Source organism: Armigeres subalbatus, chromosome 3, assembly GCF_024139115.2.
Source record: "Armigeres subalbatus isolate Guangzhou_Male chromosome 3, GZ_Asu_2, whole genome shotgun sequence".
NCBI lineage: Eukaryota > Metazoa > Arthropoda > Insecta > Diptera > Culicidae > Armigeres > Armigeres subalbatus.
This window is the reverse complement of record NC_085141.1, coordinates 369949746-369961757: the sequence shown is the minus strand read 5'-3', so window position 1 is coordinate 369961757 and position 12012 is coordinate 369949746. Positions and strand designations below refer to the sequence as shown.

Genomic DNA, 12012 nt, shown 5'->3' with positions numbered 1-12012 from the left:
TGGGCCACGGGGCGGAGCTAGCCCGACAAAATACCTTGGAGCTTCAGGTATCAGGTATCAGAACGTCGGCTCCAGGGGCACGTTCACCTCAATTCGGGAGATTTGTGCCATCGCATTCACAGCCTTTCTCATCACGCACCTGACGGAAAAGGAAGTGAACAAAAAGGAAAGGAATATGGATGGGAGAAAAGTGGGAAGTTTGGGTAAGGGAACCTTGAAGAGGGCATACAACGTATAGAACACGTACAAAAGCTCATAGCTCCTTACCACAATGGGTTATGAACAACAGAATACTTTGAAGGTTCAGGTTTCTGTAGTCAATTTCACTTAGTAAGTGTACCAAATATTTGGAAACGCAGTTGCGCATAAACTGGGCAGTTACATATCAGATGAAGAAGTTCCATAATCGGATTCACAACCATCACAGACAAAGGATTCAACACGTTGAATATTTGCCATGTGGTAGTCCAGTCGGCAGTGACCTGTCAAGGCCTTGATTAAGACACTGCAATTCTGTTTAGACAGATTAGCTAAATAGTTAGCTACTACCGGAGATGGCTCTCGGATATACAATTTTGTTTGTCGACATGAATCCAAACTACTCCAATACCGTTTGTGCTGAGTGGAACCCCAAGAGCTAGTCAAACGCCTCACCCAACACTTAGATATTGGAGCCTGAGCCAGATATCAGGACCAAAAAAGTCTTGTGATGCTCCAGTGCGAGCTAACTCATCAGCCAATTCGTTTCCAGCTATGGAAGAATGGCCAGGTACCCATGTAAGGTGCAATGTATTAACTGAATTCAGTTCCTCTATCTGAGTTCGACATGCGATTACTAACTTCGACCTTGAGTTGGCCGAAGCGAGGGCTTTGATAGCTGCTTGACTATCTGAACAGAAGTATATTACTTTGCCCATTATGTGTTTCTGCAGTGCGGATTGCACTCCACACATAATGGCAAATATTTCCGCTTGAAAGACAGTGCAGTGTCTACCCAATGAGTGGGACTGTTCCAATCTCAGCTCACGTGAGTAGACACCTGCACCCGCTCTACCTTCGAAGAGGGAGCCGTCAGTATAACAAACAATGCTGTCCGACATACTTCTCTCCAAATAGTCAGATGTCCACTCATCCCGCGAGGGGAATTGTGTTGAAAATGTCCTATAAGGGAAACTACTAGCGAGTGTGAGATCACTTGGAGCAAGGACTGTTCTGTCCCAATCAACCATGAGTTGTAACAACGAAGTGTGTGTAGAACTGCAGTTTACAGGATTCTCTTCCATGAAACCGAGAACCCATAATCGGTAAGTACAAGAAAGTGCTTCTTGTTTGAGATGTATGTGTAGTGGGACAACGTCGAGAAGAACCTCGAGAGCAGCCGTGGGAGTCCAAGAGAACGCACCAGTCATTGCCATTAGGCACATCCTTTGAAGATGGCCTAATTTAGACTGAATTGTCCTCACTTCACCCTTTTGCCACCACACAAGACATCCATAAGCCAAAATTGGTCGTACAACTGTAGTGTAAATCCATTTGATATATTTAGGTTTAAGACCCCAAGTTTTACCAAAAGTTCGTCGGCATTGGCCGAAATCCATACACGCCTTTTTGACTCTGAACTCAATGTTAGGAGTCCAGGAGAGCTTGGAATCAAGAATTAGTCCCACATACTTTACCTGATCCGTTACATTGATTTCAGAGTCAAAAAGATGTAATGGGCGAATACCATTACGGTTACGTTTTTCCGTGAAAAGTACAATACTCGCGTAACATATGTTTACGGCTTATAAACCAAAACTATGATTTTTCATTTTCTAGCATAAACGATTGCTTTGTAAATTATTCTTTATCGTAGGTAAAACTCCGTACTTAATATCTCTTAAGAAACACATTTATTGCTATTTTTAGTGAACGTCTCATGAACCATTTGCACCATAGTGGTTTTTAAGTCCTTTGTTGGCGCCCTTAACTACCATGCGGAATGTTTGCTTTGGTTTTTAGGCCGTTCACTTTATATTGTTTATTTAGAAAAACTAGCTTCAAGTTATTTCAAAATGTATATTCTTACTAGGTTTTTGATATATCGCATAGCAGAACTACTCTGGCTAACAAATCTAAACAAATCCGATGATGTTACTAGCTTTGAGCAAACGGCTTAAAAACCAGACGTGTTGCCGGTAATGCGAGTAAACGGCGCAATTTTTGTTTTAGCTGAAATTTTGGAGATTTCGAATGGTTTTTCAATTAATCTTAATCTGCTGTTATAATATAACTATTTACGTATAGTATTGACATGGTTTTGGCCATGAAATGAGTTTCAAATTCAATAAATGAATTAAATTAGTCATAGAAAACTTGAACCTCATTTTTCTCGGTTCAGCATAGTTGGTTTTTCGGCCGTAATCATATGTTGCTCGAGAATAGATGTTTTATTCGGATTAACCGAAAGGCCATATTGGCGACACCAACTTTCAACTGCCTGAAGAGCGTTTTGCATCAGGTCGAATAGAGTAGTAATACACAAACCGACTATCAATATTAGATAGTCGTCGGCAAATCCATAGGTAGGAAAACCGCCATTATTGAGTAATCTCAAAAGCGTATATGCAACGATGTTCCACAAAAGTGGAGATAATACTCCCCTGCCACAGACACTTAATTTCCTAATCGCTGCTTGACGTAATGTCGAGTAGAGATGTCGGTTTTTAAGCATCTGATGAATCCATTTGGTAATTATATTAGGTAGCCCATGACAACGTGCGGCATCCAATATTGCATCGAAAGACACGTTGTCAAAAGCACCCTCAATATCTAAGAACGAACCCAAGCATGATTGCTTTTGAGCAAATGCGTTTTCGATTTCGTAGACAACCTTGTGTAGAAGAGTCTCGGTGGACTTTCCAGATTGGTAAGCATGTTGATTAACATGAAGAGGCATGTTTGCCAAACAGTCATCACGAATGTGATGATCGATAATGTGTTCTAAGCATTTCAGAAGAAATGAGGTCAGACTGATGGGTCTAAAACTCTTTGCTTTGCTCTTTGCACTTCCTCCTTTTGGGATAAACTTTACAGTGACATCCCGCCAGGATATGGAAATATACCCAGTAGCAAAACTGCATACTAAAAGTTTTTTCAAAACATGTTTGATATGCTCAAAACCATTCAGAAGAAGAACGGGATAGATCCCATCTTCCCCTGGAGATTTGTAAGGAGCAAAACTATTAAGAGCCCATTGAATCGATTCAATAGTTATGATTCTACGAGCCTGAGCCCAAGACCCATAACTACATGAAAAGACATCAGGAACATCCGAAGATGCAATATCTACACATCCAGGGAAGTGTGTATCAAATAAGTGCTCTAACGCTTCTTCGTCAGAAGAACATCTGACACATGACAATTCGTCAACTCGTGACTGATTATATTGGAGCAGAGAGTTATGTCTAATACTTCTGCTCTATTAGATACCATAAAGGTTGGGCGATTGCCTATGTTAAGTAAACCAAGTTCGGTACTACTTAAGTATTCCATCAAGCTGGAGCCTCTCAGATTGATATCCGAGCTACTCCAGATGATGTGATGAGCATTAGCATCACTACCGACAATTAGCGGAAGGCCTTTTGACGTGCAATAACTGACCACTTGTTTGAAAGCATCCGTAGGCAGTGACGGGAAATGTCAAAAAAATGTCGTGGGATTGCAATTACTAATTTGCTAATAACTTTTTTCAGAATCAGAAAAATATATTAAGCTCGAAATACGTATCTGCAAAGATAACGAAAATTAACTGGTGGAATTAAATGGACAGTACTTAATTCGTCTTAGACGGTTTTTTTCAGAAGTAATTAACAAATCGGATTTTTTTATTTACATTTAATGCAAGATTCCAGAGCTTTGTCGAACAGATCATTGCCTAAATACAAAGTCTAAGCCATGAAAGCGAAATTTAAAAAAATATCACGGAATGTCATGACATTAATGTCATTTGACACTAATTCGGCTCTCACGTCGCCAATATCCAATTTAGGGAAATGACCTATTAGAAAAAGTTATAGGGTCCTTTGAGGGCTACATGTTTATCTAAAAAAACATGATTGTAAATAATATGTGAAAAAAGTTATTAGCAAATTAGTCCCATGACATCGAAATGACATTTCCCGTCACTGTCCGTAGGGGATGGTTCATCATGTGGTTAATATTGTCGGCGTAGCACCAAGTTAGAATTCGGAAGTCGGGACTTCCGAACCGAACTTTCTTCCGAAGTTTTATTTGTCAAACAAATTTATGCGTTGTTTAGCGCATCTTTAGGCGAATCCAGCGCACTACTTCCGAAGTTGGGAAAGTTGCCTGCATCTGGAGAAAAATCCAACTTCGGTATAAAAAGCGGTATAAATTTATTCCGGATAGACAATAAACCGAACAATAGACGTTGTACGCCGTTAATGTAGAGCCAACAACATTGTATCGATACCTGTTTAAAAACTGTATTTCCCAAGACAACTTATTGATTAAATATACTATAGTTTCTGTGCAGTTGACGGTAGAAGAAACACGCGTTTTTCTTTCGCTACCGAATCCGAATATCGTCTATACAGTCCACTTGCCTTGTTGGACATAATTTGTGGTCCTTCTAGGCCGGATATTGTGATTACATCGCGCAGTGACCAATTGACGTGATTTTTGACGCGAAAATCGCGATCTTTCTCGGAAAAGATTATTCCAGAGCATTTGGCTGACGCAACAGCCGAATGTAGTGGGGCTCGGCCTCGTCGGCGCGGCTCGTAGCACTCGCTCGTATTAGTGTATGAAGTGCGTCAACCGGAGCAAACACCAGTTGTTACTGCTATGCTGCCAACACCATATTCCTCCACACCCATGCCAACAGTGTCCCAAAGCTTCCCTCAGTTGAAAGCACCACTTCCAACGTTTGACGGAACTTATGAATCGTGGTTTTCGTTCAAGTGCATGTTTCAAACGATTATGGCACGGTACGATAACGAATCGCCCGCAATTAAATTGTACCATCTGCGCAATTCCCTCATCGGCAAAGCAGCCGGCATAATTGACCAAGACATTATTAATAATAATGATTATGCAGCGGCGTGGGCGATTCTGACTGAGCGGTTTGAGGATAAACGTCTGATCGAAGATAAACACATCGAGGCGCTGTTCACCCTACCGAAAGTTCAGAAGGAAAACTCGGTAGATCTCCGAAAGCTTGTGGACACGTGTGTGAAAAATGTTGAAGCGTTGAAGAAACTAGGTCTGCCAATATCCGGTTTAGGGAAACGCATGGTATTGAATCTCCTGTCGTCTAAAATGGACACGAAAGCGTGGAAAGGAGAACAGAAGTCCGGTATTTTTCTGGATTACCTCGGAACCATAGAGTTCCTGAAAAACAGTGTCGGATCCTGGAGAAAATGGAAGCCAACTCTAAAACAGTGGACAATATGAAGCCGATTCGACCGGCAGTGAAATCGAGAACTCTAGCTATGACAAGTGAACAGAAGTGTACCATGTGTGACTACAAACACGAACTGTATAAGTGCGAACAATTTAAAAAGAACAGTGTTAATGAAAAGTACAACCATCTCCGAAAGTTTGGATTGTGTTTTAACTGTATGCAGAAAGGGCATCGTACGACCGATTGCTCTTCTTCGAACTCTTGCCGGAAATGCAGTAAGAGGCACCATACCTTGCTGCACCCAGAAGAGAAGAAGCATGATGAAACGCAGGTGAAAACGTCCCCGGATGATTCGAGTTCCCATTTGACAGACGAGCGTAGAGCTCGTTCTGAGCTGCCCTCTGCTGGCACGCCCGAAACCGACCGTAGTGAACAGAATATCACAATGTGCACAACGGTGGTTACTTCGAAGAAACAGACTCTTCTTTCGACGGCTGTGGTACTAGTTTACGGTCGAAGCAGTGTGCCATTTCTGTGTCGAACGCTAATCGATTCGTGTTCGCAGAATAATTTCGTCACCGAAAAGTTCGCCAATTTGTTGGCATTGAAGAAGCACGCTACGGATTATCAAGTTAGCAGCTTGAATGGTGGATCCACTAGAATCCGTCATGTTCTACGAACTACGATCAAGTCTCGCCAATCGGAGTATTCGGCGGAGCTTGAATTTCTAATCGCACCGAAGATCACTGATCACTCGTTCGACATTTCGCACTGGAATTTGCCTGCACATCTCGCACTGGCCGACCCAACTTTCAATAAGAAGAGTCGTGTGGATATGCTATTGGGTGCGGAAACATTCTGGGATTTGATGAAAGAAGGACGAATGAAGCTGGCTGAAAATCTTCCATTGCTCTCTGCTACCGAACTTGGATGGGTAGTCGGAGGTGTGCTATCCGAAAAGAAATCAATCATAGCAAGAATGTTCTGTAACGTAATCGAAGAAGAAGATTTAAATGCCACTTTGCGGCGTTTCTGGAGTATTGAAGGAGCAGACAACTTTCGTACTGTGACGACAAAGATACCAAATGACTGCATTGAACATTTCTTGCGTACCCACGAGCGAGATTCCGAAGGCAGATTTACTGTACGGTTGCCTTTCAATGAACGAAAGGATGAACTAGGCGAATCATTCGACATGGCGAAAAGGCGCTTCCTTGGTTTGGAACGTAGGTTAGACCATCATCCGGAATTGAAAGAGGAATATTCTGCGTTTATCAAGGAATACGAAGATCTCGGCCATATGCGAGAAATTGAAGCAAACGTGAATGAAATTCCAGGGTCCAATTATTATTTGCCACACCACTGCGTGCTACGACCAGGTAGCCTTACGACCAAATTAAGAGTCGTCTTCGATGGGTCAGCGCCAACATCCACAGGTGTTTCGATAAACGATGTGTTGCAAGTTGGACCTGCCATGCAAAACGATCTGGAATCTATAATATTGAATTTTCGAGTCTTTCGGTATGTCTTCACTGTAGATATTCTAAAAATGTTCCGACAGGTTTCGGTCCATGCTAGCGATACTCCATATCAACGTATACTGTACCGAACGAAGCGCACTTCTCCACTTAAGATTTTCCAGTTGCAAACTGTTACATACGGTTTAGCTTCATCGCCGTTTCTTGCCACCATGTCACTATTTAAACTTGCGGAAGACGGACAACAAGAGTTTCCAGCGGCTGCAGCAGTTATCAAGCGGTCGTGTTACATCGATGATGCTTTAAGCGGTGGCCATACAATTGAAGACACGGTAAAGCTATGCACAGAACTCGAGAAGCTGCTATATTCTGGTGGATTTGAAGCGCACAAATGGTGCTCTAACACACAGAAGGTCCTACAGCATATTCCAACTGATTTGAGAGGAAACGATTTTAATGTGAAGGATGGAAACACCTCTTATGTCATCAAAACACTCGGCATTTCATGGAATCCGGAAGAGGACTGGTTTACTATGCAGGTGGAGCCAGCAAGGAACGAAAGCGAAGGTATTTCCCGTAAGAAGATTTTGAGCGACATAGCGAAAATTTTTGATCCGCTGGGATTTGTGGGTCCAGTAATTACTGCAGCCAAGTTGATATTTCGGGAAGTTGGAATGCTGAACATCAATTGGGATGACGAAGTGCCCGAACATCTTGCAAAACGATGGCGTAATTTTCGAGAGGAGCTCTACGTACTGAACAATCTGAAAATACAACGGTGGATCATCTGCGAAAACATGGATCGTCTGGAGCTGCACGGATTCGGAGATTCATCTGACGATGCGTATGGGGCCTGTCTCTATACGCGCCTTGTGCAAAACAACGGTGCTGTTACCATGAAGCTTGTGTACAGTAAATCCCGACTTCTACCAAAAAAGGCTGGTAAGGCCAAAGCTATAACTACCCCTAGAGCGGAGCTAATGGCAGCTGTCCTATTATCTCGTATGGTAGCCAAAGTTATTGATGCCATCGATCTTCATTTCTCCTCGATAACTTTGTGGAGCGATTCTACGATCGTTCTTAGCTGGATTCAGAAATCTCCTGCTACACTTCAGCAGTTTGCATCGAACAGAGTCAGTGAGAAACAGCAGCTCACGAAGCAATACAATTGGCGGTACATACCTACAAACCACAATCCAGCGGATCTAATATCGCGAGGTGAGCGTCCTAGAAAGTTGATCGACCAATGCGTGTGGTGGAACGGTCCTGTAATTTTGCAAAGTCATGATGATATTATTGTTCAACCACTCGTGCTGCCTGAAAATGAATTACCTGAGATACGACCAAGTTACTGTTTGGCAGTAACAACTTCTGTAGAAAGGCTACAAATGTTTGGGAGGTTGAGCAACTTTATGAAGATGCAGCGTTGTATGGTTCACGTCGTGCGCTTTGCTTACTACATCATTTCGAAAAGGCGTAAAATAGTGACAGGGCTACCGACTGTTCAGGAAACAACTCAAGCTCTGAAACTTATTGTGCGACTGGTTCAATGTGAAGCTTTCCGACCAGAAATGTTGGCGCTACAGAATGATTCAGAAACTAAACCACGCTTACGAAGTCTGAACCCGTTCATGGACCCTGAGGATGGAATTTTGCGAGTTGGCGGTCGCATTAAGCGGGCGTTTATACCGTTTGAAAGTCGTCACCAGATCTTGTTACCTGCGAAACATCCTTTCACTGAAGCGTTGATTCGACACCAACACAAAGAAAACCTACACGCGGGCCAGAAGGCTTTGTTAGCAGTAGTCCGTCAACGATACTGGCCGCTCAACAAAATCCACCATCCGGAAGGTTATTAGAGAATGCATCACCTGCTTCAAGGTCAATCCAGTAAAAACTACTCAACTGATGGGTGACCTACCATCATATCGAGTTCAGCCTGCTCCTGTGTTCGCTCATACTGGAGTCGACTTTGCTGGCCCTTTCCACATTAAGTCACACACCGGGTTGAGAAAAGCGGTCATCACGAAGGGATACGTCTGCCTCTTTGTGTGTATGAGCACCCGCGCTATACACGTCGAAGTGGTGTCAAACCTTACAACAGAAGCTTTTCTTGCGGCGCTGAAAAGATTTATCGGTCGTAGAGGTTTGGTGATCAAAATCTATTCCGATAATGCCACTAATTTTGTTGGTTCGCAAACTGAGTTGGAGCAGCTTGCAAAGCTATTTGCCGAGGAGCAACATGCAAGGAAGGTGAACGAGTTTTGCTGCAGCAAGGGGATAGATTGGAGCTTTATTCCGCCGAGGAGCCCCCACTTCGGTGGGATATGGGAAGCAGGTGTGAAATCTGTTAAATTTCACTTGAAGCGTATTGTGGGTTCTCGCAACTTGACATTCGAGGAATTGACAACTGTGATGGTGCAGATCGAGGCTCAACTTAACTCTCGACCGCTGACGCAATGTAGTGATGACCCCAATGATCTAACAGCAATCACTCCCGCGCACTTCATCATTGGTAGAGAAATGCAGTGTATCCCAGAACCATCTTACATCAACTTGAAGGAATCTACATTATCACGATGGCAACTTCTACAAGCGATGCAGCAGCAGTTTTGGAAACGATGGACCTCCGAGTACTTACCAGAACTACAAAATCGTCAAAAATGGTTTAAGGTTACCAAGATACGACTCGGTGCACTAGTGCTAATCATCGAGCCAAATACTCCACCTATGTACTGGCAGCTCGGCAGAATCACCGCTCTTCATCCGGGCCAGGATAATGTTATTCGAGTGGTTACATTGAGAACGATGAAGGGAGAATGTAAGAGAGCAGTAACTGAAATATGCCTACTGCCATTGGATGGAGATTAGGGATTAAAATATTACATTTCAACGGAGGGAAGAAAAAGATATTTTAGTTACTAGATAAAGATTGTCGCTGTCCGGAACATCTTTTGCTGGCGAGGATAGGGGAGCTAAATGTCAAAGAAGGAAAATCCATACGATTTGACAGGTATGTACCACACATGTTTCGGACAGCAGAACAAAGGGAACCGAAGCGACAATCTTTATCTAGTAACTAAAATATCTTTTGGAAGATGTACGCCGTTAATGTAGAGCCAACAACATTGTATCGATACCTGTTTAAAAACTGTATTTCCCAAGACAACTTATTGATTAAATATACTATAGTTTCTGTGCAGTTGACGGTAGAAGAAACACGCGTTTTTCTTTCGCTACCGAATCCGAATATCGTCTATACAGTCCACTTGCCTTGTTGGACAGACGTATTTCCTGACGGGGGATCCGCCAGTTACATCAATTGTGACAGTACATACATCTCTGGTTGTTAGTTCAGAGATAAGCGTAGCAACGATAGCGTTGTTAACAAGTACACATGCACGCGGCATTGATCGAGAGTTTGCCATTTCATTACTGAAAGCAGCAAAAACCGGGTTCACTAGGTTACCTAGGTAAAAGCTACCCTTGCGAAAATAGGGTTCCTGCACCAAAGCCACTTGGGATTTGCCATTTTGCATAAGTCTACAAAGATTAATCGTTGCTGTTCTTTTGTGCTGAAGATTGATTTGAGCTATCCTAACTGTAGCCATTGGGAATTACGATAATACACTCCACAACTTCAACATTTATGTGGACAGCAACGATGAAACCAAGTCGGTATCGTATCAAGAACGTCAAAGACGAAACATAGAATACACTGTGAAAAACGCATAAAGCGAATCCATTTATTTAACCTCAAGTTGAGATTGAATAAGAGTAGCCGATTATTCCGGAGATGCAAAAAGTCAACTACGCCATAGCTCCGGTTAGCGCAATAAGGGCTCAATACTGTGAAGGGTGCCCTGGTGCTTCACAGGCTCCGTTAGCGGTTAGGTTCTTTTTAGACCCCCCTAACCATTCATTCATAGGCACGGTAAACATAAAGCCGCATCACACCAAGAATTAGGCGTCACCTGTATGGTGAACTTTTACCACTGGAACAGGCAATCCGTAGCGTTATATTTAGCCAGACACCACACGGCTATCTAGGCTGTTCGTGGAGAGAAGTTGACATTGACTTTACGTCAACTCTCAATGTGGCCGAACAGCCTTCAAGCGCTGTCTGCGTGCACTTGGTCCGAGTCAAGCCAACGATATCCTTACATAGCTGTTTTTTCAAAGTTATTATGAAGTACGCTGACCTGAAGACAATTATCTTTTGGTTGGATAATTGTTGTTCGCAAAATAAGAACTGGTATTTATCCCATCACATTACTCTACTGATAAACAATAATGAAATTCAGGTCAAGCGCATACTGTTGGAGAACTTTCAATCGGGACATACGTTTATGACCGATGACTCTTTCCATGCGGCGTTTGATTCCAAAATGCGCCATGAACATGTCGTCAGTTATGAAAACTTCAAGTCTGTGGTTGGCAATGCAAAGAACAATGTTGACGTACTTGATATGCAAGCAACTGACTTCTTCAAAGCTCACCGTTTTGGAGTATACGATAAACCACTGCAAGCCACGCCCGTATGTGGATTCCATGCAAATAGTGGAGTTTAAAAAAGGCCGTTATGAAATTGGATACGCAAACAATGTCAACAGTAAAGACCTTAAATACTGCAAGTTGTTTTCCAAGAAGTAATTTAAGTTGGTTGTAAAGAATTCATCCTCTTTTGATACAAATGTACGTTGGCAAAATGCTCCTCTAGGAATTGAAGAAGAAAAAAAAATTCTCTAATAAAAGTGGTTCAATCTGTTGTTACCGAAAAGGAAACATCGTTTTTTATTGATCTTGGGACGAAGCAAGAAGCGTCTGATTAATCTTTGTACTCGTTTCATACTTTGAATAAATTTTATCGCCATAACATGTCAAAAAAAGTTATGAGTTTTCGAAAAAAACAAGTTTGCTAAAGGGTTCCTCTTTATCACTTTTTTACAGGCCTTGAAAATTTAAATTATGTCACAGTTTCATATCGTCTACTCCCAAGAGGCCGTTCACGTTATACTTGGAGAGGTTCTAGACAATATAATACCTCCCTATTCTTTCATGGACAACCCTTCATATAAATTTTGAAAGTAGGGAAAGACCTTGCATGCTTACCAGCCACCCTCCTAA

The 12012-nt window shown here is 42.4% G+C and overlaps 2 protein-coding genes across 2 annotated transcripts; both read left to right on the top strand.

Moving 5' to 3' along the window:
- The first annotated feature begins 4983 nt into the window (after positions 1–4983).
- On the top strand, positions 4984–8289 carry LOC134222881 (uncharacterized). Its single transcript, XM_062702025.1, has 3 exons — positions 4984–5298; positions 5406–8153; positions 8263–8289. The coding sequence occupies exons 1-3, from the start codon at positions 4984–4986 to the stop codon at positions 8287–8289; spliced, it is 3090 nt and encodes a 1029-aa protein (XP_062558009.1).
- A 504-nt stretch (positions 8290–8793) lies between these two features.
- Positions 8794–9756, top strand: LOC134222880 (uncharacterized). Its single transcript, XM_062702024.1, has one exon. The coding sequence runs from the start codon at positions 8794–8796 to the stop codon at positions 9754–9756; it is 963 nt and encodes a 320-aa protein (XP_062558008.1).
- The last annotated feature ends 2256 nt before the right edge of the window (positions 9757–12012 follow it).

What these genes read in the sequence shown, in the direction of transcription:
- LOC134222880 (XM_062702024.1), top strand. Translation starts at nt 8,794, where the DNA reads ATGGGTGACCTACCATCATATCGAGTTCAGCCTGCTCCTGTGTTCGCT.
- LOC134222881 (XM_062702025.1), top strand. Translation starts at nt 4,984, where the DNA reads ATGGCACGGTACGATAACGAATCGCCCGCAATTAAATTGTACCATCTG. An exon ending in CCGGTTTAGGGAAACGCATG is followed by an intron (nt 5,299 to 5,405) that starts GTATTGAATCTC and finishes CCTGAAAAACAG; the next exon opens with TGTCGGATCCTGGAGAAAAT. An exon ending in GCGTGTGGTGGAACGGTCCT is followed by an intron (nt 8,154 to 8,262) that starts GTAATTTTGCAA and finishes CAACTTCTGTAG; the next exon opens with AAAGGCTACAAATGTTTGGG.